Source organism: Oryctolagus cuniculus, chromosome 6 (assembly GCF_964237555.1).
Source record: "Oryctolagus cuniculus chromosome 6, mOryCun1.1, whole genome shotgun sequence".
NCBI classification, from domain to species: Eukaryota; Metazoa; Chordata; class Mammalia; order Lagomorpha; family Leporidae; genus Oryctolagus; species Oryctolagus cuniculus.
In genome coordinates, this window is record NC_091437.1 from 125,497,782 (window position 1) to 125,520,176 (window position 22,395).

The 22,395-nt window shown below is 42.6% G+C and overlaps 1 protein-coding gene across 4 annotated transcripts in view; it reads right to left on the bottom strand.

Annotated features, from left to right (window-relative positions):
* The window catches only part of RGS22 (regulator of G protein signaling 22), a 145,281-nt gene that overhangs the window by 90,708 nt on the left and 32,178 nt on the right, over positions 1-22,395 (bottom strand). For 3 of the 4 annotated variants that reach the window (XM_051844670.2, XM_051844668.2, XM_051844671.2), the window contains 5 exons: positions 17,945-18,074; positions 14,949-15,561; positions 13,384-13,545; positions 10,936-11,110; positions 1,874-2,007 (listed from right to left, as the gene is read on the bottom strand). In XM_051844670.2, coding sequence (XP_051700630.2) covers positions 1,874-2,007; positions 10,936-11,110; positions 13,384-13,545; positions 14,949-15,561; positions 17,945-18,074 — 1,214 coding nt within the window. The remainder of the gene's footprint in view (positions 1-1,873; positions 2,008-10,935; positions 11,111-13,383; positions 13,546-14,948; positions 15,562-17,944; positions 18,075-22,395) is intronic. The other variant, XM_051844669.2, reaches the window with a different exon arrangement.

Here is a 22,395-nt window from a genome sequence, read left to right on the forward strand (position 1 = left end):
GTGCCGGCCAAGAAGACATATTTTTAAAATAACAATTAACTTGACAGCTAATAGCACAACACCACAGAGTCTGAAAGCAACAGTCCTGAAAGAAAACACTCATAACTACCAATCTGTAATTCTATATCCAGAAAAAAAATTCAAAAATGAAAGTGAACACAAGATGAACCCTGCAAACCTGATGTCATACAAAAGCAGGCAGGGTTGGGGTGGGGGACGGGCGTTTGGCACTGCAGTTAAGATGCTTCCAAGGACACCTGTATCCCATATCAGAGTGCCTTGTTCAAGGCCTGGCTCCACGTCTGATTCCAGCTTCCTGCTAATGTGCACCCTGGGAGGCAGCAGACGATGGTTCAAGTTCTTAGGTCCCTGCCACCCTGGGAGACTCCAACTGAGTTCTGCGTTCCTGGCTTCACCTGTCCCAGCCCTAGTTGTTGTGGGCATCTGAGGAATAAACCAGGGTATGGAAGGCTGATCTCTCTCTCTCTCTCTCTCTGCCTTTCAAATAAAATGAGCACAGATAAAAGTTAATTTTAAAAAATGAACAAAAAAGGCCACATACTGTGACTCCATCCACATGAAACATCTAGAATATACAAATCCATGGATACAGAAGGGCAGCTGCTGGGGGCTGGAGGAGGAGCGCAGAGTGGCTGTTCCTGGGTATCGAGCTTCTTTCTGGCGTCATGAAATTGTGGGATTATACGGTGGTGCTGTTTGCACAACTTTGGGAACATTTAAAATATCAGATTGTATACCAGGACATTAAGTGGTAAATTTTACCTCAATAAATAATAACAATGAGGTAAAAATGATTAAGCAGAGTTATTCAAAATTAATCCCAAAGGGTATCCTTCAGACAGAACGAAAACACTCCCTTTGGAAATAAAGAATAAAAGGGGTGGAGTCCCCATGACTGAATCTTGGTGGCTTTATAAGGAGAGAGGGAAACACCACCAAGACAAACGTGTGTGTACCCTGTTTCTTGTCACGTGACACCCTGTGCCACCTTGGAATCTGTCAGCAAGAACACCCTGACCAGAGGCTGAACCAACGAGGCCTGCCAGGCTGGGGTTGTGAGCCTCCAGGGTCATGAGCCAACACCAGGCTTCTTCTCTATAAAAAGGCTAGTCTCACATATTTCTTTACAGTAATGAAAAATGAACTAGAACAGTAGGTGTGTAAAAAATCTTAACAAAAGAATATACTACATTAAACAATGACAATATTTTTGAGAGTTCTCAAATTTGAGAAATACTGAATCATGGAATAGAGTCAAGTAAGAATTAAAGGGTAATCTTTGAGAAGCCTTTTTTAAATCAAGGTTTATTTTATTTATTTGGAAGAGTGACAGAGAGAGTGAGTGAGGGACAGAGAGAGAGGTCTTCCATTGCTGGTTCACTTTCCAGATGGCCATATTGGCTGGTGCCGGGCCTGGTCGAAGCTAGGAGACAGGAGCTTCTTCCAGATATCCCACATGGGCACAGGGGCCCAAGCATTTGGACCATCCTCTACAGGAAGCTGGATAGGAAGTGGAGCAGCTGGGACTCGAACTAGTACCCACATGGGATGCTGGCACTGCAGGCAGGGGCTTACCTCACTACACCACAACACTGGCCCCGATAAGTCTTGATTGTACAGTTCCTCAAAGGCTGGAGATCAGAGGTACCATTTTTTAAAATTTACTTAGATCTACACTTTGACTCCTAGTTTACAATAAGCATGGGAAGTACAGGCCTCTGATGGATGTCACTGACATACAAGAACCCATATCAAAAAAATCAATGTATTGGTTTTCAATTTTTAATTTTGAAATTCTCCAAAAATCTTATCACTGCAGAAAAGCACTTTAACACATAAAAATTGCACCTACCCTTTCTCGATCACATCATCCTTAGAAGAAACTGGATACGAAGGCATACTTTTCACAGGCTTCTGAATCGCTGGTTTTACTCTAAGTGATTTCTTGGGAGATTTGGGAGGTTGTAATAAATTGGATTCTTCTTTCTAAAAAGTAGCAAAATAATGAACAAAGTGAAAAAAAAAAAAAAAAACAGGAGTAAAGCCCAGCTCTGTACATATACCCCGTACTTGCTTTGATCACTAGAGGATTTCTTCCCTCACTCTACTTCCTTTGGAAACCTATTCTACCATATGAAACAAAAGTATCTCTGGTCAATAAGAAAGAATGTATATCTTTTAAATATAATTGTTTATTTCTTTTCATTTTTATTTGAAAGGCAGAGATTCAGAAAGAGATAGATGGAGATAGATCTTCCATCTGCTGTTTCACTACCTAAACGCTCTCAACAGCCAAGGCTGAGCCAGACTGTCAGGAGCTAGGCAACTCAATCCAGGTCTCCACGTGGGTGGCAGGGTCCCCAGCACTTAGCCCATCCTCTGCTGCTTCCCAGGAGGTTAGATCAGAAGTGGAGCAGCCAGGACTCAAACCAGGCACTCCAACATGGGATGTGGGTGTCCCAAGTGGCAACTTAACCAATGTGTAAAATGTCTACCCCGGAATTTTTATCTGCTTTAAAAAAAGATTTGAAAGGCAGAGTTACAGAGAGAGGTAGAGATAGAGAGAGAGGCAGATCTTCTATCTGCTGGTTCACTCTCCAAATGGCTGCAGTAGCCAGGGCTGAAGCCAGGAGCCAGGAGCTTCATCTGCATCTCCTATGTGGATGGCAGGGGTCCAAGTAGTTGGGCCACTGCTTTCCCAGGCCATTAGCAGGGAGCTAGATGGGAAGTGGAGCAGTCTGGACACGAACCAGTGCCCATCTGGGATGCTGTTGTCACTTATGTCATTTAAATCCAGACTATAAAATGCTACATAAATATTTTTTAAGAAATACAAAAGTATAAAAGACAAAATGTCCAAATGGAAGAGAAAGAAATTATCTGAGTATGAAAAATACATAAGTGTAGCACTATATGGTACTTTAAAATAGTAGCTATGAAAATGACACATGGCCAGTGCCACGGCTCACTAGGCTAATCCTCTGCCTTGCGGCGCCGGCACACCGGGTTCTAGAAAAGTTTATTTGCATTGAAACAATAAATTCACAAGAAGAGAAGAAGAGGTCTAAGAGCAAATTAAAAGTTAGAAGTTGTCTAGAAGTAGGTGAATCAGAAGTGATTTGTCTATTCCCCAGCTCCAAATTTATGTTTATTATTTTTTTAAAAAAAGATTTTACTTATTCTTTATTTGAGAGGTAGAGTTATAGACAGTGAAAGGGAGAGACAGAGAGAAAGGTCTTCCATCCGCTGTTTCACTCCCCAAATGGCCACAACAGCCAGAGCTGCACCAATCTAAAGCCAGCAGCCAGGAGCCTCTTCCAGGTGTCCCATGCAGTGCGTGCAGGGGCCCAAAAACTTGGGCCATCTTCTACTGCTTTTCCAGGCCACAGCAGAGAGCTGGACTGGAAGAGGAGGAGCCAGGACTGGAACCGGCGCCCATATGGGATGCTGGTACCGCAGGTGGAGGATTAACCTACTGAGCCACAGAAATGACCCCTATTATTTTTATAATTTGAAAAATGAACATAAAAACATTTCTAACATGCCAGCTTCTAACAGATTATAATCATTGTTGGAAAGAAAGGAATATATTTATGATGTTTTATAATCAAGAACAAAAAATAAAAACGTATATATGCTATGAATCTAATAACTAGTAATAATTTTTAAAGATTTCTATAAACATAATTACTTAAATACATTCTATGTGAAACTTCCTAGCTATCATGACCCAAATCTGTGTTATTAATTCAGAACACAGCACAGCATCAAATAGCCAACAAATGAGAGAGAACACAGGAGGCTGGGCTTATAATTAAAAGTTTATCACACAAAAGAAGCCAAAGTTATAGAGAAAGAAAGTGAAATGGTGATCACCCGGGCTGGGAGAGAAGGGAAAAGAGAATTAGTGTTTTGTTTTGTTTTGTTTTGTTTTAATTTAACAGACAGAGTTAGACCGTGAGACAGAGAGACAGAGAAAAAGGTCTTCCTTTCATTGGTTCACCTCCCAAATGGCCACTATGGCCGGCGCACTATGGCTATCTGCAGCCAGGAACCAGGTGCTTCCTCCTGGTCTCCCATGAGGGTGCAGGGACCCAAGCACTTGGGCCATCCTCCACTGCCTTCCTGGGCCACAGCAGAGAGCTGGACTGGAAGAGGAGCAACTAGGACTAGAACCCGGGGTACTGGCGCCGCAGGCAGAGGATTAGCTAAGTGAGCCACGGCTCCAGCTGAGAATTGTTGTTTAATGAGTATAAAGTCAGATGAGCAAGATGAAAAAATATTGGAGATCTGTTTCATAAAATTGTGAATACACTGAACACTATTGAATTATACACTTAAAATGATAAGATGATAAAATTTACCCTACATGGGCTTTTTTTGTTTGCTTGTTTGTTTTTAAGGGTTTGTTTACTTATTTGAAAGTCAGAGCTACAGAATGAGAGGGAGAGACAGAAAGATAGGTCTTCCTTCTGCTGGTTCACTCCCCAGATAGCCACATAGCCAGAGCTGGGCCAGGTCCATGCAAAGAGCCAGGAGTTTCTTTGGGGTCTCCCACATGCAGGGTAGGAGTCCAAGCACTTGGGCCATCTCTGGCTGCTTTTTCCAGATTCTTAGTTGAGAACTGGATAAGAAATGAAACAGCCAGGACACAAACTGGCACCCATATACGATACTGGCATCACAGGCAGGCAGCTTTACCTGCTATGGCACAACACCGACATTCTTATGTGTTTTTTTTTTTTTCCCCTACAATAATAAAGTTTTCTGGGGTCAGTGCTGTGGCGTAGTAAACTGAGCCTCCGCCTGTGGCACTGGCATCCCATATGGGTGCCGGTTCATGTCCCGGCTACTCCTCTTCCAATCCAGCTCCCTGCTATAGCTTGGGAAAACAGTGGAAAATGTTCCAAGTGCTTGGGCCCCTGCACCTGTGTGGGAGACTTGGAAGAAACTTCTGGCTCCAGGCTTTGGATTGGCACATCTCTGGCTGTTGCAGCCATTTGGGGTTCTAGTCCCAGTTGCTCCACTTCCAGTCCAGCTCTCTGCTGTGGCCCGGGAAGGCAGTGGAGGATGGCCCAAGTGCTTGGGTCCCTGCACCCGCATGGGAGACCAGGAGGAAGCACCCGGCTTCTGGCTTCGGATCAGTGCAGCGCGCCAGCCAAAGCAGCCATTTGGGGGGTGAACCAACGGCAGGAAGACCTTTCTCTCTGTCTCTCTCTCTCACTAACTCTGCCTGTCAAATGAAAAAAATTAAATAAATAAGTGTATTACACAGAGACAGGCCTAAGTTACACTTCTGAGCTTTCAGCATTGAGTGAGCAAGCTAAAAAAGAAGCCCTAAGGAACTGATTGGGGAAAAACAAAAAACAAAAAACAAAAAAACCTGACAACAGGAAGCAGCAGAACTGAGGGGAAGGTGGTGTAAAGCAACAGCTCCACGTGGTGGCTGTGATGTTTCCAGACATATACAGTTGTCAACATTTGCAAAACTTTACACAAAAAAGGGGTGAATTTTATTGTATATAAATTATACCTTACATTTTTAATGGCCAAAAAAAAAAAACCAAAATGGAATTGAGTTCTATTCCTTAGAATGTTTTCTGGCAAGGAAAGACAAGTGAGATCAGAATGAGTTGTCCAAGTAGGAAGCATTAATGACAACATATGGTAATGATCCTCAGGAAGCCAGATGAAGATACAGGTGAGGAGTCAAGTTTACAACACGTTTCGCATACAAGCTAATCTCTCCGCACTCCTTTGGTATTGCTCTCTTATTCCCATTTCTCTCACTGACTACATCACTCATTCTTCTCTTCCCCCATTACTTCTCGGTTGGATAATGTTGTTTGTACAGGGGTTGTCCAGATGACAAGACATGCTCCCTGAGTCACACCTCCAAGACAGGTGTTAATTAAGTGACTTAGGCCCTAACCTAGTTAGGAGGCTACCCGTGGAGTGGTGGGTGTTTCGCCTGGTGCACTGCAAAGGAAATACTCAACAAAGCAAAGAGGCAACCAACAGAACAGAAGAAAACATTTGCAAACTATGCAATTGACAAAGGATTAGTATCCAGGATCTATAAAGAGCTCAAGAAACTCAACAACAGAATAAGCAATCCAGTAAAGAAATGGAAAAAGGACTTAAATAGGCATTTTCATAGTATGAAACTCAAATGGCCAACAGACACACGGAAAAATGCTCAGGATCACTAGCCATCAGGGAAATGCAAATCAAAACCACAATGAGGTTTCACCTCCTCCCAGTTAGAATGACTCTCATACAGAAATCAACACACAATAAACGCTGATGAGGATGTGGGCAAAAATGGAACCCTAATCCACTATTGGTAGGAATGTAAACTGGTACAGCTATTACCGAAGACAGAATGGAGATTCCTCAGAAATCTGAAAATAGATCTACCCTATGACCCAGCTATCCAACTCTTGGGAATTTACCCAAACAAAATCAAATCAGCATACGTAAGAATAATCTGTACCCGTGTTCACTGCAGCTCAATTCACAGTAGTGAAGGTATGGAATCAATTCAGATGTCATCAACTAATGAGTGGGTAAAGAAAATGTGCTATATATACACTGCGGAATACTACTCAGCCATAAAAAGGAATGAAATCCTGTCTTTTGCAGCAAAGTGGATGCAACTGGAAACTATTATGCATAATGAAACAAGTAAATTCCAAAAAAGATAAATATATGGGCCAGCGCCGTGGCTCACTAGGCTAATCCTCCACCTGCGGCGCCTGCACCCCGGGTTCTAGTCCTGGTTGGGGTGCTGGATTCTGTCCCGGTTGCCCCTCTTCCAGTCCAGCTCTCTGCTGTGGCCCGGGAGTGCAGTGGAGGATGGCCCAAGTCCTTGGGCCCTGCACCTGCATGGGAGACCAGGAAGAGGCACCTGGCTCCTGGCTATGGATGGGCACTGTGCGCCAGCCGTAGCGGCCATTTGGGGGATGAACCAACAGAAGGAAGACCTTTCTCTCTGTCTCTCTCGCTCACTGTCTAATTCTGCCTGTCAAAAAATAAAAAAAAAAAGATAAATATATGTTTTTTCTGATGTGTGGCAGTTAATGCATAATAGAAAAAAATGCATGGGAATGAAATGGACATCTTGTGATATGATTGTTGTTTTTAGCTCTTGTTTATACCCCCATGGAACTGTGGTCTTTATACGTTTTAACTTATTGAGTATTATGGTTAGTGATAAATTAAGCCTGTGATTATAAACGGGAATGAAGTTATGTCTTTGCAAAGATTAAACAAAAAAAAAAGAAAAAAAAGAAAGGAAGGAAGGAGGCTGATTGAGGGAGGGAGGGAAATATGCCTATCATCTTAGAACTGTACCTATGAAATACATGAAATCTGTTCTCTTTATATTAATAAAAAATTTTAATGCCTAAGCCTAGGGCAAGGGTTTGACACAGTGGTTAAATCACTGCTTGGGACACCCACATCCCATATTGGAGTGCCTGGTTATTGTCCTGGCTACTCTGCTTCCAAGCTAGCTCTCTTCTACTACACACCCTAGGAGGCAGCAAGTACTTGTGTCCCTGCCACCTACATGGGAAACCTGGATTGAGCTCTGGGCTCCTGACTTCAGCCTGGTACAACCTGGGCTGTTGGAGGCATTTGGGCAGTGAATCAGTAGATGTCTTTCCATCTGTCTCTCTGCCTTTCAAATAATGAAAGGAAGGGGGACAGTGCTGTGGCGTGGCAGGTAAAGTTGCCATCTGCAGTGCCAGTATCCCATATGGACGCTGGTTCAAATCCTGACTGCTCCATTTCTGATCAAGCTCCCTACTAATGCACCTGAGAAAAGCAACGGAGGATGGTCCAAGTGCTTGGGCTCCTGCACCCACATGGGAGACCCAGAAGAAACTCCTGGCTCCTGGCTCCAGATCAGCCCCGCTCTGGCAGTTGCAGCCATTTGGGGAGTGAAACAGCAGATGGAAGATCTCTGTCCCTCTCTTTCTTTGTAGTTCTGCCTTTCAAATAAATAAATCTTTTTTATTTTTAAAGAATGTAGGGTTATATATTTCTTCTCTATAAAGTTGGTTAACATATCTTTGGGGACTTTTTCTTTATGTTTTTGTGCTATTTTGTTCTTCCCTATTCTCAAAGAATGCTCACTACTTCTTTTTTTTTTTAACTTTTATTTAATGAATATAAATTTCCAAAGTACGGCTTATGGATTACAATGGCTTCCCCCCCCATATCGTCTCTCCCACCCGCATCCCTCCCCTTTCCCACTCCCTCTCCCCTTCCATTCACATGAGGATTCATTTTCGATTCTCTTTATATACAGAAGATCAGTTTAGCATACATTAAGTAAAGAGTTCAACAGTTTGCTCCCACACAAACATAAAGTGAAAAATAATAGATGATTTTTTAAATGATGATGAAATCAGATCAGACCTATTGTCATGTTTAATCCCAGTGAGAGTCAAGTTGGGAATTGATAATTCCTTTTTTTTTTTTTTTTTTTACAGAAGATCAGTTTAGTATACATTAAGTAAAGATTTCAACAGTTTGCACCCCCATAGAAACACAAAGCGAAATATACTGTTTGAGTACTCATTATAGCATTAAGTCTCAATGTACAGCACATTAAGGACAGAGATCCTACATGAGGAGTAAGTGCACAGTGACTCCTGTTGTTGACTTTACAAATTGACACTCCTGTTTATGGCATCAGTAATCTCCCTATGCACCAGTCATGAGTTTCCAAGGCTATGGAAGCCTTTTGAGTTCACCAACTCTTATCTTGTTTAGACAAGGTCATATTCAAAGTGGAGGTTCTCTCCTCCCTTCAGAGAAAGGTACCTCCTTCTTTGAAGACCTGTTCTTTCCACTGGGATCTCACTCAGAGATCTTTCATTTAGGGTTTGTTGTTGTTGTTGTTGTTGTTGTTGTTGTTGTTTTGCCAGAGTGTCTTGGCTTTCCATGCCTGAAATACTCTCATGGGCTTTTCAGCCAGATCGGAATGCCTTTAGGGCTGATTCCGAGGCCAGAGTGCTGTTTAGGACATCCACCATTCTATGAGTCTGCTGAGTATCTCGCTTCCCATGTTGGATCACTCTCCCCTTTATTTATTCTATCAGTTAGTATTAGCAGGTACTAGACTTGTTTATGTGCTTCCTTTGACTCTTAGTTCTTTCATTATGATCAATTGTGAACTGAAATTGATCACTTGGACTGGTGAGATGGCATTGGTACTCTACTTCTAATTTTGCTATTTCTACTTTACATTCAATCATCAGTTCATATTTACTAAGTAACAATTATGTCCAGGCACTGTTCTAAGCATTGGGGATAAACAGTTAACAAGGAAAAGTTCCTTGTACTCTAGTAGGAGGTAAAGGACAGTAAACAGATAAAGCATGCATATGATTTATGCAAATTGTACTCATGTATAAACCATGTCATAAATACAATAAAACAAAATAAAGCAGGGCAAAGGGCACACATAGTGAACAGGATGTGTGCTCTGTGGAGGAGTCCAGGATAACCTCTGTGATTAAGAGATGCTTGCGCAGACACCCAAAGGAGGAGGGGGCTGGGGAGAGACAAGCCACGTGGACAGCCAGAGGAAGAGTGCCCCAAGCAAGGGGGACAGCAAATACAAAGCAGGGAGTTTCTTCTTCTTTTGTTCAAAGGAGAAAAAACAGACTAGTGTGGTTGAGGTAGAGCAAATTAGAGAAGAGTGGTAGGAAATGAGGTCGGGGTTAGCAGCAGATTCTACAGCTGTGTAAAGACTTTTGGGGGGGAAGTGGGTGCTGTGGTGTAGTAGGCTACACCTGCAGCTTCCGCCTGCAGCGCTGGCATCCCATATGGGTGCCAGTTCGTGTCCTGGCTGCTCCTCTTCCGATCCAGCTCTCTGCTATGGCCTGGGAAAGCAGTGAAGGATGGCCCGAGTCCTTGGGCCCCTGCACTCGCATAGGAGACCTGGAAGAGGCTCCTGGCTCCTGGCTTTGGATGGGCCCAGCTCCCAGTCGTTGTGGCCATTTAGGGAGTGAACCAGCGGATGGAAGACCTCTCTCTGTCTCTCCCTCTAAATAAAATCTTAAAAAAAAAAAAAGATTTTTTGGTTTTACGCTAAGAGAAAAGGCCACTACAGAATTTTGACAAGATTGTGCATTTAAATTTTGACTTTATTTTTAATTAATTTACTTGAGGGGCAGAGAAAGAGAAAGAGAGCAGGAAAATTCTCATCTACTGGTTCACTCCCCAAAGGTACACAACAGCCATGGTTAGGCCAAGCTGAAGCCTCCCATGTGGATGGCAGGAACCCAATTACTCGAGCCATCACTGTTGCCTCCAGGATTGGTATCAGCAGAAAGACAGAGGAGCTGCAGCTGGGTACTGAATCCAGGCACTCCAGTGTGGAAGGCAGGTGTCTTAAATGGCATCTTCACCGCTACTAGGCCAAATGCATGTTCTATGTATTTTGTTTTTTAAATATTTACTTATTTGTTCGAAAGCCAGAGTTATGGGGGGTGGGGGCACACCGATGGATTTTCAACCTATTGGTTCTCCCTAAATGGCAGCAAAATGGCCAGGGCTGGTCCAGGCCAGAGCCAGGAACCTGGAACTCCACCTGGGGTTTCCTAGGCGGCTGGTAGGGGCCCATGTTCTCGAGCCATCTTCCACCGCCTTCCCAGGAACATTAGCAGGGAGCTGCATGGGAAGTGGAGCAGCCAAGACGCTGGTATCACAGCAGCAGCTTAACCTCCTGCACCACAATGCTGGCCCCCATGTCCCACGTATGGTTAGAGGTTCACTTTGGCTGTACCAGGTACACTGGCAAGAACAACAAAGCTTATGATGAAACTTAGGTAACAGAGTTCAAATACTCAAGTATGTAAGTGTAATAGGGATCAAAGCATCAATTGTACACCCTACCTGAACTTCAGACATCTGTGGAATACAAGACTTAGGTCTTAATGGCAAGAGTGTTGCCATTTGAGGAAAAGGGTCAACATCCTTTCTTGGTTTTTCCTGGCGGAGGTGCCAGAATTTCAGCTCAGCATTCACATATTTTGTTGAGGATGAATGAGTAACACAGAATCTTGGTGCCCTGTTTTTTTGGAAAAACAAATTTAAGATTAAACTAGATAATAAACCTCAAAATTTAAAAGCCTACAGAATATGTAACAGTGTGCTAAAAGTCATCACTCTTGCTATCCCCCTTTTCTAATCATTTCTATTCTTTTCTGCGGCCTACCCTTAAAAATTAGCTTTCTATGACATATCAGCTGCCTGAAATCCCATTCATTCATACAAAGAGCCAGTATACATTAGTGGAAAAAATCATTTTAAAAATCATGTTCAAGGGCCAGCACCATGGAGTAGTAGGTTAATCTTCCGCCTGTGGTGCTGGCATCCCATATGAGTGCCGGTTCTAGTCCCAGCTGCACTTCTTCCAATCCAGCTCTCTGCTGTGGCCTGGGAAAGCAGTGGAGGATGGCCCAAATCCTTGGGCCCCTGCACCCACATGGGAGACTGGGAACAAAGCACCTGTCTCCTGGCTTCGGATAGGCACAGCTCTGGCCATTTGTGGCTATTTGGGGGAGTGAACTAATTTCCCAGAAGACCTTTCTCTCTTTGTAACTCTACCTCTCAAATAAATAAATAAAATTTTAAAAGAAAAATCATGTTCATCATTAACTGCTTGATAAGAAAAAGCTATATATCTATCCAAGAGGAGGTTTTTGAAACAACTTGTAACTTCCAATAACATGAACATAAAATCTGTGATAATTTCAATGTAGTTCAATACTTATAGTACTAGATAAAAACTGATATAATTAAACTAACATTTTAAAATATATGAAGATTTACAATGCTTAAGTTTGCTGCTCAATTTTATATGTTTACTATTCATATTATCTATTTCAAATCTTTGGTTTAAAAAATTGATTTTACATCAATTTGTTAAAAGAAAGACCAACACGACTGTCAGAAATTAGATGGATATCCTGCCCTCAGTCTGTGGGCTAACTCTTTTTGGCTATATGGTTAAATCCAGCTATCTGGGCTTGTTGGTAATTGCTTCTTAGACCAGGTTTTACCCATGATGCCACAGCCCAAGAACTAATTCCTACTCCATAGTTCAGGGTCTGGTAGGAAATGGCTTCCACTTAGAGTAAGAAGAAGGCAGAGATCTCCTGGGAGTGGAAGAGAATCTACAGTGCATTACTGGGTCAGGATCAGAAAGCACCTTGTACAGATGTGTGTGGTCATGCTATCCCACATTTCAGAACCTTTACTTGCGGACTTAGAAATATCCAATATTACTACTTATTTGCAAGTCAACCAGTAAGTGGACATATCCACAAGACTCTTACCAAAAAAATCATACAGGTAATGGTCAGGAAATCAAGTACTTCAATTTTCTGATTGACATCGTTAGAGGATATTCATATGTCTCCACAAGTCCCTGCTGCCCTTACCATTTTCCTTTTATACTCTTATTTATTATAGCATTAATCTTTGTTTAGCCACTACATAAATTATTAAGTATTATGGAATATTTCACAATAAGTCCAAAACTGACATTGTATTATTTTGATGCTACTATTAATTATATACATCTTAATTTTTAAGCTCTAACAAGTATAAAAAAACATTTGCCACAGATCACCAACGATTTGCATCCAATACCTGTGTGTGTATGTATCTAGTGTAGTGGGTAAAAAGTTAAAAACCCCTGATTTTCTTCAACAGATGAATGGATATAGTACATCCAAACAATGAAATGCCAGCCAGCAATAAAAATGAGCAAACTGTTGATACACACAACTCAAGCAGATCTCAAGGGAATTATGCTGAATTTAAAAGGCTAATGCAAAAGATTACATATTGCATAATTTCAGTTAGTATTGATTTCCAGGAGTTGGGATGGGGTGGGGGAAAAAGAAAGGGAAGAGAGGCAGGTGGGTGCAGTTGTAAGAGGAAAGTACAGGAGATGCTTGTGGTAAAATGATTGTTCCCCGTCTTGACTGTGGTTGAAAATGCATGAATCAATAACATGATAAAATGACAAAGAACTAAACACACACATGTGCATGTAAAACTAATGAAATACGACAAAGGTAGGTAGATTTCAAACATGGCTGCTCCACTTCTGATCCACTTCCAATCCAGTTCCCTGCTCATGTGCCTAGGAAAGCTGCACCCACATCAGAGACCCAGAAGAAGGTCCTGGTTCCCGGCTTCAGCCTGGCCCAGCCCTGACTGTTGCAGTCATCTGGGGAGTGAACAGATGGAAAACTCTGGCTTTCAAATGAATAAATAAATCTTTAAAAAAAAGGGAAAGAAAATAACTTTAAATCACGTTATTTTCCTTACCAATACAGAAGTAAAGGTTTTAGAACCTCACACTGAATATTTTTCAAATGTTCCTCATTCCACTGAGATCCATCTAACAGTTGAAATTTCGATAAGACTTCTGCAGAAAGGTAGTGCTCTCCACTGCTCACCAGATAGCACTTTTTCATCTTCTCAAGATGTCTAAAATAAAACACGTATACATACACACTGATACAACTGTCAACTACCCAAATGTTTTTACTTAAAAAACGCTTTAGACAAGTAATGAACTATCTGAAAACCAACACTGAGTTACAGGCGCACCAAACATTTTTGTGCAGACAAAATATTTCTCACGATGAAGGAAATGGAAAGGGTGTTTATGGTAGGCTAAATAATGGCCATACGAAGCAGTCCAGATCCCAATTACCTTCCATGGGAAAAGGGACCCTGCAGGTGTGATTAAGTTAAGGCGTTTAAGGTTACCCTGGACTATTTGGGTTGTCCCAATGGAATCCCAATGACCTTTCTAAGAGGGAGGGTCAGAATCACAGAGAAGATTGGAGAACAGAAGCAGAGGTCAGAAGGAAGAGCAGATGCTGGGCTGCTGGCTTTGAAGACTGAAGAAGGGGCATAAACCAGGGAATGCAAGTGGCCTTCAAAACTGGAAAAGGCAAGGAATGGATTCCTGCCTGGTGCCTTCTGATCTCCAGAACTTAAGAAAATAAGCAAACTTAGTAACTATTACTTTAAACAACTAACTCTGTAGTGCATTATGGCAACAGTGGGAGCTACATTATGGAGCCTGAGAAACCTATGCAGGTTACTCACATGTAACTTCCCTGATGTCATGGAAAGTGGTAATGACTTTTCACCCCTTCAACAATCAAGCCAAGCTTCATAGTAGACCACATGGGGACCTCTGCTCTTAGAATCCTGTACCACAAGGAGCTCTATGATCTGAATTCCATTAAACCATTGGAACAGGTAGCAAATACTCCATCAAACCCTTCATGGGAATTGCAATCCACTACAGTTGATGTGCCGCAGAGCAGGTTAAAAACTTTCCTAAAGCAGGAACTTCTTAAGGTTCATAAGCTTACAGTAACTAAAATATCCAGAGCTGGCGGAAAGAAGCCCTGAGGCCCATTAGACCTCCAGAGCAGGGAGACTCAGTTACCCGGCTCTACGGCATCTAACCAAAGGGCACGGAATCTGTTGACTATGCAGGCAGCTCAGAGCAGCAGGTTCTTAGACTGGTCTAACAGATCTATCTTATGCTAGTAAGGCTAACTAGGGAACTTCTGTATAAAAAGTCTATATCACTAGAATTTACAGAAACAAAAATGGGTTCATTTATAAGCAGCTCTAGAATTTATGGGAAGAACAAACAAGCAAGTCCAAATGATTGCTACTATTAGTATCTGAAAACTATGAAATCAGAGCAGTGAAATCAATATAAAATAAAATAAAATTTATTATTAATTACTCCAAAAGTATAAATTATACTTTTATACTTACTTCAGGATTTCTGCCTGGGCCTGAATAACCCAGATGAGTATTTTATAATTTTCTTTAAAAATACTATTGAAAAATAGAAATACCTTTGATGTCTTCCAGGGTCCTTAAGAACTTTTAACCTCTCAATATCCATCCATAGCTTCCAATATCTTTCTCCTAGTGTTCCTTTTATAAATTTCTTAAATCTTTCAAATTCCTTTCTGTTGCCAATGTCATAAGTTCTGTGAGAAATACACCAGTCCGCCCTACTCTCTGGGCCAATGCTCTCATTCTTTGAACTTAGACTCGTCCATTCAAGCATCTCCTCTGACTTTTCCTTGACAGCCTGCACTGGTTGACTGGCAGTACTCCTATCAGAGATGAACTCAAAATAATCATCAAATACCACTTGGGCTACATTGGTGAAGTTTACAAAGTCTGGGCTTTCTGATATAGGCTCTCCAGTAATTCGCTGAATTGCCATTTTCAAAATGAAGTGTATGTAGGACTTTAAAAACTCTTCGCAAGTGGAGAAATGCAAGGTCAGGTTTTCATCGACATCCTGTTGCCTTTCAAGGTACACTCTGAGCAGAGCTTGGGAAGGGGTGTCTTGCAGAGATACAGATCCTTCTTCTTCAGATTCTGAAGGAAACCTCCTAGTTTTAGATAGGCCTGTTTTTGTCCTGGGGTGGGCTCCATCATCAAAGATAAAACTCTCTGCATTAAATCATAAAAGGTTATTAGGTTAGATCTAAGTATAATTTTTTTATTATTATTAGTTACTGTTGAGACAGGATGCCTTTAAAGTGATTCTAAAGGCACATTTGGAACCAAAGGGGAAAAAATTGCCCACAGGGATTAGGAGAAGGGTGGTAAGTAGACTAAAATTGGGCATGCTTAACACTGAGGATATTCAAAAAAGACCTTATATCTTTTTAAGAGATTTATTTATTTATTTATTTGAGAGGTAGAATTACAGACAGAGAAAGGGAGAGACAGAGAAAAAGGTCTTCCATCTGCTGGTTCACTCCCCAAATGGCCACAATGGCTGGAGCTGCGCTGAACAGAAGCCAGGAGCCAGGAGCTTCTTCCAGGTCTCCCATGTGGGTGCAGGGGCCCAAGCACTTGGGCCATCTTTCACTGCTTTCCCAGGCCACAGCAGAGAGCTGGATCAGAAGAGCAGCAGCTGGGACTTGAACCAGCACCCATATGTGATATTGGCACCACAGGCAGAGGCTTAGCCTACTAAACAGCTCTGGCCCCAACATTATACATTTTTAAATATAATATATCATACTGATATAGAATCTCAATATTTAAGGATCAACTGTATTAAGGTATTAAAAACATATGCCTATTAAATGATTATATCTGATATAATATTTCATATTATAAAGAAAAAATTTTTTTACCACAGATGATAATACCAAAGGAACTGAAATTAATATCAGAATTTTTAGAAAATTTAGTTTTTTATCAGAAAAATTCAAATGCTGGGGCCGGTGCTTTGGCACAGTGGGTTAAGACACCACTTGCAGCACTAACATTCCATTTGGGTACCAGTTCGAGTCCTGGCTGCTCCACTTCTAATCCAGCTCCCTGCTAACATGCTTGGGAAAGTGGCAGAGGATGGCCAAAGTGTTTGGACCCCGGATGAAGCTCCTGGCTCCTGGCTTAAGCCTGGCTCAGCCCTGGCCATTGTGGCCATTTGGGGAGTGAACCAGTGGATGGAAGATTGAGATTCTCTCTCCCTCTCTCTGACTCTGCCTTTCAAATAAATAAATAAATCTTTCTTAAAAAGATAAAAATGCTATCAAGCTTACAATCAGTCGTTAAAATTATAATATAGCAGGTGGGACCTGTGCAGCTGTTACGGCGCTGCTTGGGATGCCTGCCTCCTATATTGGAGTGCCTGGGTTCGATCCTGGCTCTGCTCCTGATTCTAGCTTCCTGTCAGTGCACGCCCTACGAGGCATCAGGGACTGACTCAAGTACACGGGTCCCTGCCACCCACGGGAGACCTGGATTGAGTTCCCAGCTCCTGCCTTCAGGGAGTGAACCAGCAGATGGAGATCTCTGTGTCTGTTTCTCTTTCTCTCCCTATGCCACTCAAATAAATAAAATCTTGAAAAACAAAAGTGACACACAGCATAAGGTTGACAGATTACACTTTGGTAAACCTGTGAAAGAAAAATGGACCAGCAACAGACCCTGTAAATTGGAAGGGTGAATGTGGCAGAGGGTTAGCCAGTCACTTCTGCTTACCACCTCCTGGTATTCTTTTTCTTCATGTTTACTGTCTTCTTTCCATCAACTTTCTAGTGCAATATTTTGGTGAAACAGCAAGAAACTTATAAATCCAGCTATTTTTCAGTTAGGGAGAATATTTTTGTCTTCGCCTTGACTCAGGTTCAATCCTAAAGAATCTAGACTTCTCTTCCCCAGAGGCTGCCTTACTTTCAAAGGGATCAGAGGTAAAAGCCGCTAGTAAATTCCCAAATTCTTCTCCTAAATCACATCTACATGTTTTTTCTCCAGGAGTATTATAGTTAATAATTCCTATTTCTGGACAATTCCTTCTACTTTCATGGAAAGTTTGTACCACCTACAGGAGCTCCCCATGGTACAAATTTAATCACGATTCAAGGTGAAAAATGGTCTCAACTTAAAAATAGAAGGGAAACCTAATTTCCATCAATAGCTATTTACTTTGAGAAAGAAACACTGTACCCATTCTATTATAAAGGATTAATGGGAATTTGTGAACTATGAAAGGAAATAAAGATACTCATTTATTGACTGCATATTCAGTACCAAGTACTAAGCCAGGACTGCTCCATACATTTAGTATGTACCATATTCTAATCTTGGGGATGAAAAAAGCAAGGTTCCCTAAAGCAGAGTAATTCATCAAAGAACACGCTGCTAATGAGCATCACAGCTGGCCTTTAAATCCATCCCTTTTTTCCTATGCCAAGCTGTCTCTCAAAAAAATAGTATAAATGGAATGGGGATAATCTTTTCCCCAAAATTATTTTAAAGAACAAACAAAAGGATTTAAAGAGGAATTCTCAAACCATTCTTGTCCTTTTCTGCTTACCAGAAATAGGTGAAATACTGGGTGATTCAATTTTGTCGTGGGTTATACAACAGGGCAATGAAAAGGTGGCTACTGGCTGCTGACTTTGTTTTGCTAATGCAAACCAATCTTTTGTTTGAGTATAGGAAGCCTAGGAAGAAAGGATTAAGTTAGTTTAATGCAAATTTAGGAGTATTCCTCCAATCACAAACATGAACAAATTATAATTTGTGCAATGCAACTTGTCAAGGGAAAATTATCCTATGTAAGAAAACTGTGCTCAGAAAAATACATTAGCTAAGAGAACAATGCCCTCCTCCCCAACCCCACCCCTCCCTCCTCCTCCTCCCTATGCGGTGGCATTGCAGATAAAGCCACCGCCTGCAACATCAGCATCCCATATGGACACTGACTCAAGTCCAGGCTGCTCCACTTCTGATCCAGTTCTCTGCTAATGTCTTGGGAAAGCAGTAGAAGATGGCCCAAGTGCTTGGGCACCTGCACCCATGTGGGAGACCCAGAAGAAGCTCTTGGCTTCTGGCTTCAGACCTGCGCAGCTCTGGCCAGTGAGGCCATTTGGGGAGTGAACCAAATGAAAGATCTCTCTGTCTCACCATGTCTGTAACCCTGCCTCTCAAATAAATAAATTAAAAAGAGAGAGAAAACAATGGGAAGGAAATGTCATCCCAGGCATTTTTCATATTCGATAATCACAGGGAAAAATGAGCATAATTCTCATCAATTCTCCTCCAGTCTGTACTCTCGGGCTATTGCTGATGACAGCAGGGCACCAAACCCTACTTCCCGGATTCACTAGAGATTTATGCCATCTGACTTCAACTTGGCAGTAACTAAGGCATATTAATCCACTGCACATTTTTTACAACTTCTCCAATTATTTCATGCTCTCAATTTTGTCTGACCTGGCTCAGTGTTTTTAACAACCTTTCTCTCAGTTGTTTTTCACAGTTCTTCCCTTACTGAACACGTCTGCAGGTTCAGCCAGCCCTTTGCCTCAGACTCAGTTTTCACAACTTTGCTTGGATTGGCTACTTCCTGGAGATGGATTCCCGACTCTGATACAGGAAATGACCCCCTAAAATATATACGAAAATGTGGCCCCTTTAAGCTCCTCAGAAGTCCTATCTGGGGTACCACATGTTACCTAAATTTGGGGTGCTATATATCACCATATGCTTATTACTAAATCCCTAATATTAATAAGCCTGAGAGGGTTCCTGTCTAATATTTAGAGAAGAATTCTAAATACCGGCATAAATAAACGAGGCAGCATGGTACATTTTAAGCTTTTATTTAGTGTGAAAGATGAATAGAAGGGTGAGAGCTTTATCTGAGAGAGAGAGGTAAATCTGCGTTCAAACTGAGTACAGGGAACCAGCCACGTGAAGGAGTATCTAGGCTAGGAAACCTAGGGCTGTGGCAGGGCTGCAGCCAGCCCTCTCCTGGCAAGAGGCCAGGAAACAGAAGCGAAGGGCGGACACACCGTGGCTTTTAACCCACTTCCAAAGGCGAGTGGTTAATTAACCTGATTGGCTGGTGGGCACCCAGGTGTGGCCAGGTAGGGGCATAGGGTCACACAGGGGCGTGGCAAAGGCGTGGTCTTCCAGCTCACAAACCTAATGGATTTTAACCTGTATGCCTGCCTACTTCAACTCCACCTGCATCTGGATGCAGCCATCAGTTTGTATGGTACCTCTGAGACAGCCAACTCAGTTCCCAAGCTGACTCACAAGCTCCTATCGCAGTTTTCCTGGGAAAACTCCTCTGCCTCCTCTCTCAGTAATATCTCCACCGTGTCTCCTGGAGAACCTAAGTTGCTCAACACGAGCAGAGAAGAGGCAGGGTATTGTGACACAAAGTGTAAAGCTGCCTCCTGGGAAGCCTACATGGCATATTGCAGAACCTGAAATAGTGTCCTGCCTCCTTTTCCAATCCAGTATCCTGCTAACGTACACCCTGGAAGGCAGTAGACGATGGCTCAAGTACTTGGGACCCTGCCATGCACATGGGAGATGCAGACAGACTTCCTAGCTCTTGGATTTGGCCTGGCCCAGCACTGGCTATGTAGACATTTGAGGAGTAAACAATAGATGGAAATTCTCTCTTTCTTTTGTTCTGCTTTTCAAACAAATAAAAATAAGAAAACTTAAAAAAAAAAAAAAAAAAGAGCGAGCAGGAAAGGGAGTGTCCAGCAGTCTTCTCATCTCTCCTTTCTCAAACCAAATCAGCTTGCAGCACTTAACCTAAGGAATGCTCACAGAGGAAGCAAGGCTCCATGGAAGAAACATTATTCCCTGTCTATGCAGAATTAATAGAGCAAATCACGCCACACAATGAGACCAAAGTGAAAGAAAGAAAGGAGACGCGCCCTCAGTGTGGTCATTGGCCTTCTTAGAAACATGGTTTCTTATATGCAGAAAGCTTTAAAAGAGTCTAACTAAGATTTTATTTATTTGAGAGGTAGAGTTACAGACAGTGAGAGGGAGAGATACAGAGCGAGATCTTCCATCTGCGGGTTCACTCCCCAAATGGCCACAACGGCCAGAGCTAAGCCGATCCAAAGCTTCCACTGCTTTCCCAGACCATAGCCGAGAGCTGGATTGGAAGAGGAGCAGCCAGGACTCGAACCAGCACCCAGATGGATGCCGGTGCCGCAGGTAGAGGATTAACCTACTGTGCCTCCATGCTGACCCCTCTAATTTACTTTTTTAAAAAAGATTTATTTTATTTATTTGAAAGGCAGAGTTATATATATATATAGAGAGAGAGAGAGAGAAGTCTTCCATCTACTGGTTCACTCCCCAAATGGTTGCAACAGCCAGAACTAGGCCGGGTTGAAGCCAGGAACTGTTTCCAGGTCTCCCACATGTGTGCAGGGGCCCAAGCACTTGGGTCATCTTCTGCTGTTTTCCCAGATGTGTAAGCAGGGAGCTGGATTGGAAGCAGAGCAGCCAGGACTCTAACCAATGCCCACACGGGATGCCGGCATTGCAGGTGGCGGCTTTACCCACTGTGCCACAACACCAGCACCATCGAATTCACTTTTTAAAATCTTTTTTAAAAAATTATTTATTTATTTGAAAGTCAGAGAGAGCAAGAGATTTTTCCATCCACTGGTTCATTTCCCAAGTAGCTGCAATGGCCAGGGCTGAGCCAGGCCGAAGCCAGGAGCCAGGAGCTTCATCTGGGTCTCCCACTGGGTTGGCAGGGGCCCAAGCTCTTGGGCCATCTTCTGTTGCTTTCCCAGGCACATCAGCAGGGAGCTGGATTGGAAGAGGAGCAGCTGGGACACGAACCAGTGCCCATAAGGGTTACTAGGGTCACCAGCAGCAGCTTTGCTCACTATGCCACTACAGTGGCTCCATGAGACTTTAATTCACTTTTGTACCTTTTTTTTTCCCTTTAAAACCAAGTCATTTACTATCAACTATACATCCATTTAACATGTATTTATTGACTACTCTATTCTAAGCTGATATAGTAAGCAATAAGAAGAGGCCAAGGCCGGCGCCGCAGCTCACTAGGCTAATCCTCCGCCTTGCGGCGCCGGCATACCGGGTTCTAGTCCCGGTTGCCCCTCTTCCAGTCCAGCTCTCTGCCGTGGCCAGGGAAGGGCAGTGGAGGATGGCCCAAGTACTTGGGCCCTGCACCCCATGGGAGACCAGTATAAGTACCTGGCTCCTGCCATCGGATCAGCGTGGTGCACCGGCCGCAGTGCGCCAGCTGCAGTGGCCATTGGAGGGTGAACCAACGTCAAAGGAAGACCTTTCTCTCTGTCTCTCTCTCTCACTGTCCACTCTGCCTGTCAAAAAAAATAAAAAATAAAAAAAATAAAAAAAAGAAGAGGCCAAAATAATTAAGGAACATTCAAGGAACTGATAAAAACCAATATACAGGTGTCCTTTCTATTTGAACTACACAAAAAGGGTGAGGAGAGGGCTGGCGTTGTGGCACAATAGGTTAAGCCACTGCCTGCAATGCCGGCATCCCAACACCAGAGGGCTGGTTTAAGTCCCAGCTGCTCTGCTTCCAATTCAGCTCTCTACTAACGCACCTGGGAAACAGCAGATGGCCCCAGTACTTCAACCCTTGCTAGCTTTGTAGGAGACCTAGATGGAGATACTGGTTTCTGGCTCTTGGCTTTAGCCCCTGGCATTTGGCATTTGGGGAGTGAACCAGCAGATGCAGATCTCTCTCTCCCACCCTGTCCCTGCTTTTCAAATGAATAAATAAATCCTTTGTAAAAGGATGAGGGAGTAGAATTCTGAATTTTCAAACTTCACAGGCTTTACACATGAAGCATTAAACTGAACAGAAATTATTTTTTTTCACCTCAAAAATTATCAGAAGCAAACTAGCTTGGATATTGACTCCCTCTGTTTGATCCTGTTAACATGTAAGGAATCATAACTCATTCCTGTGGACTGATTCTTCTCTTTGCATGTTTATTG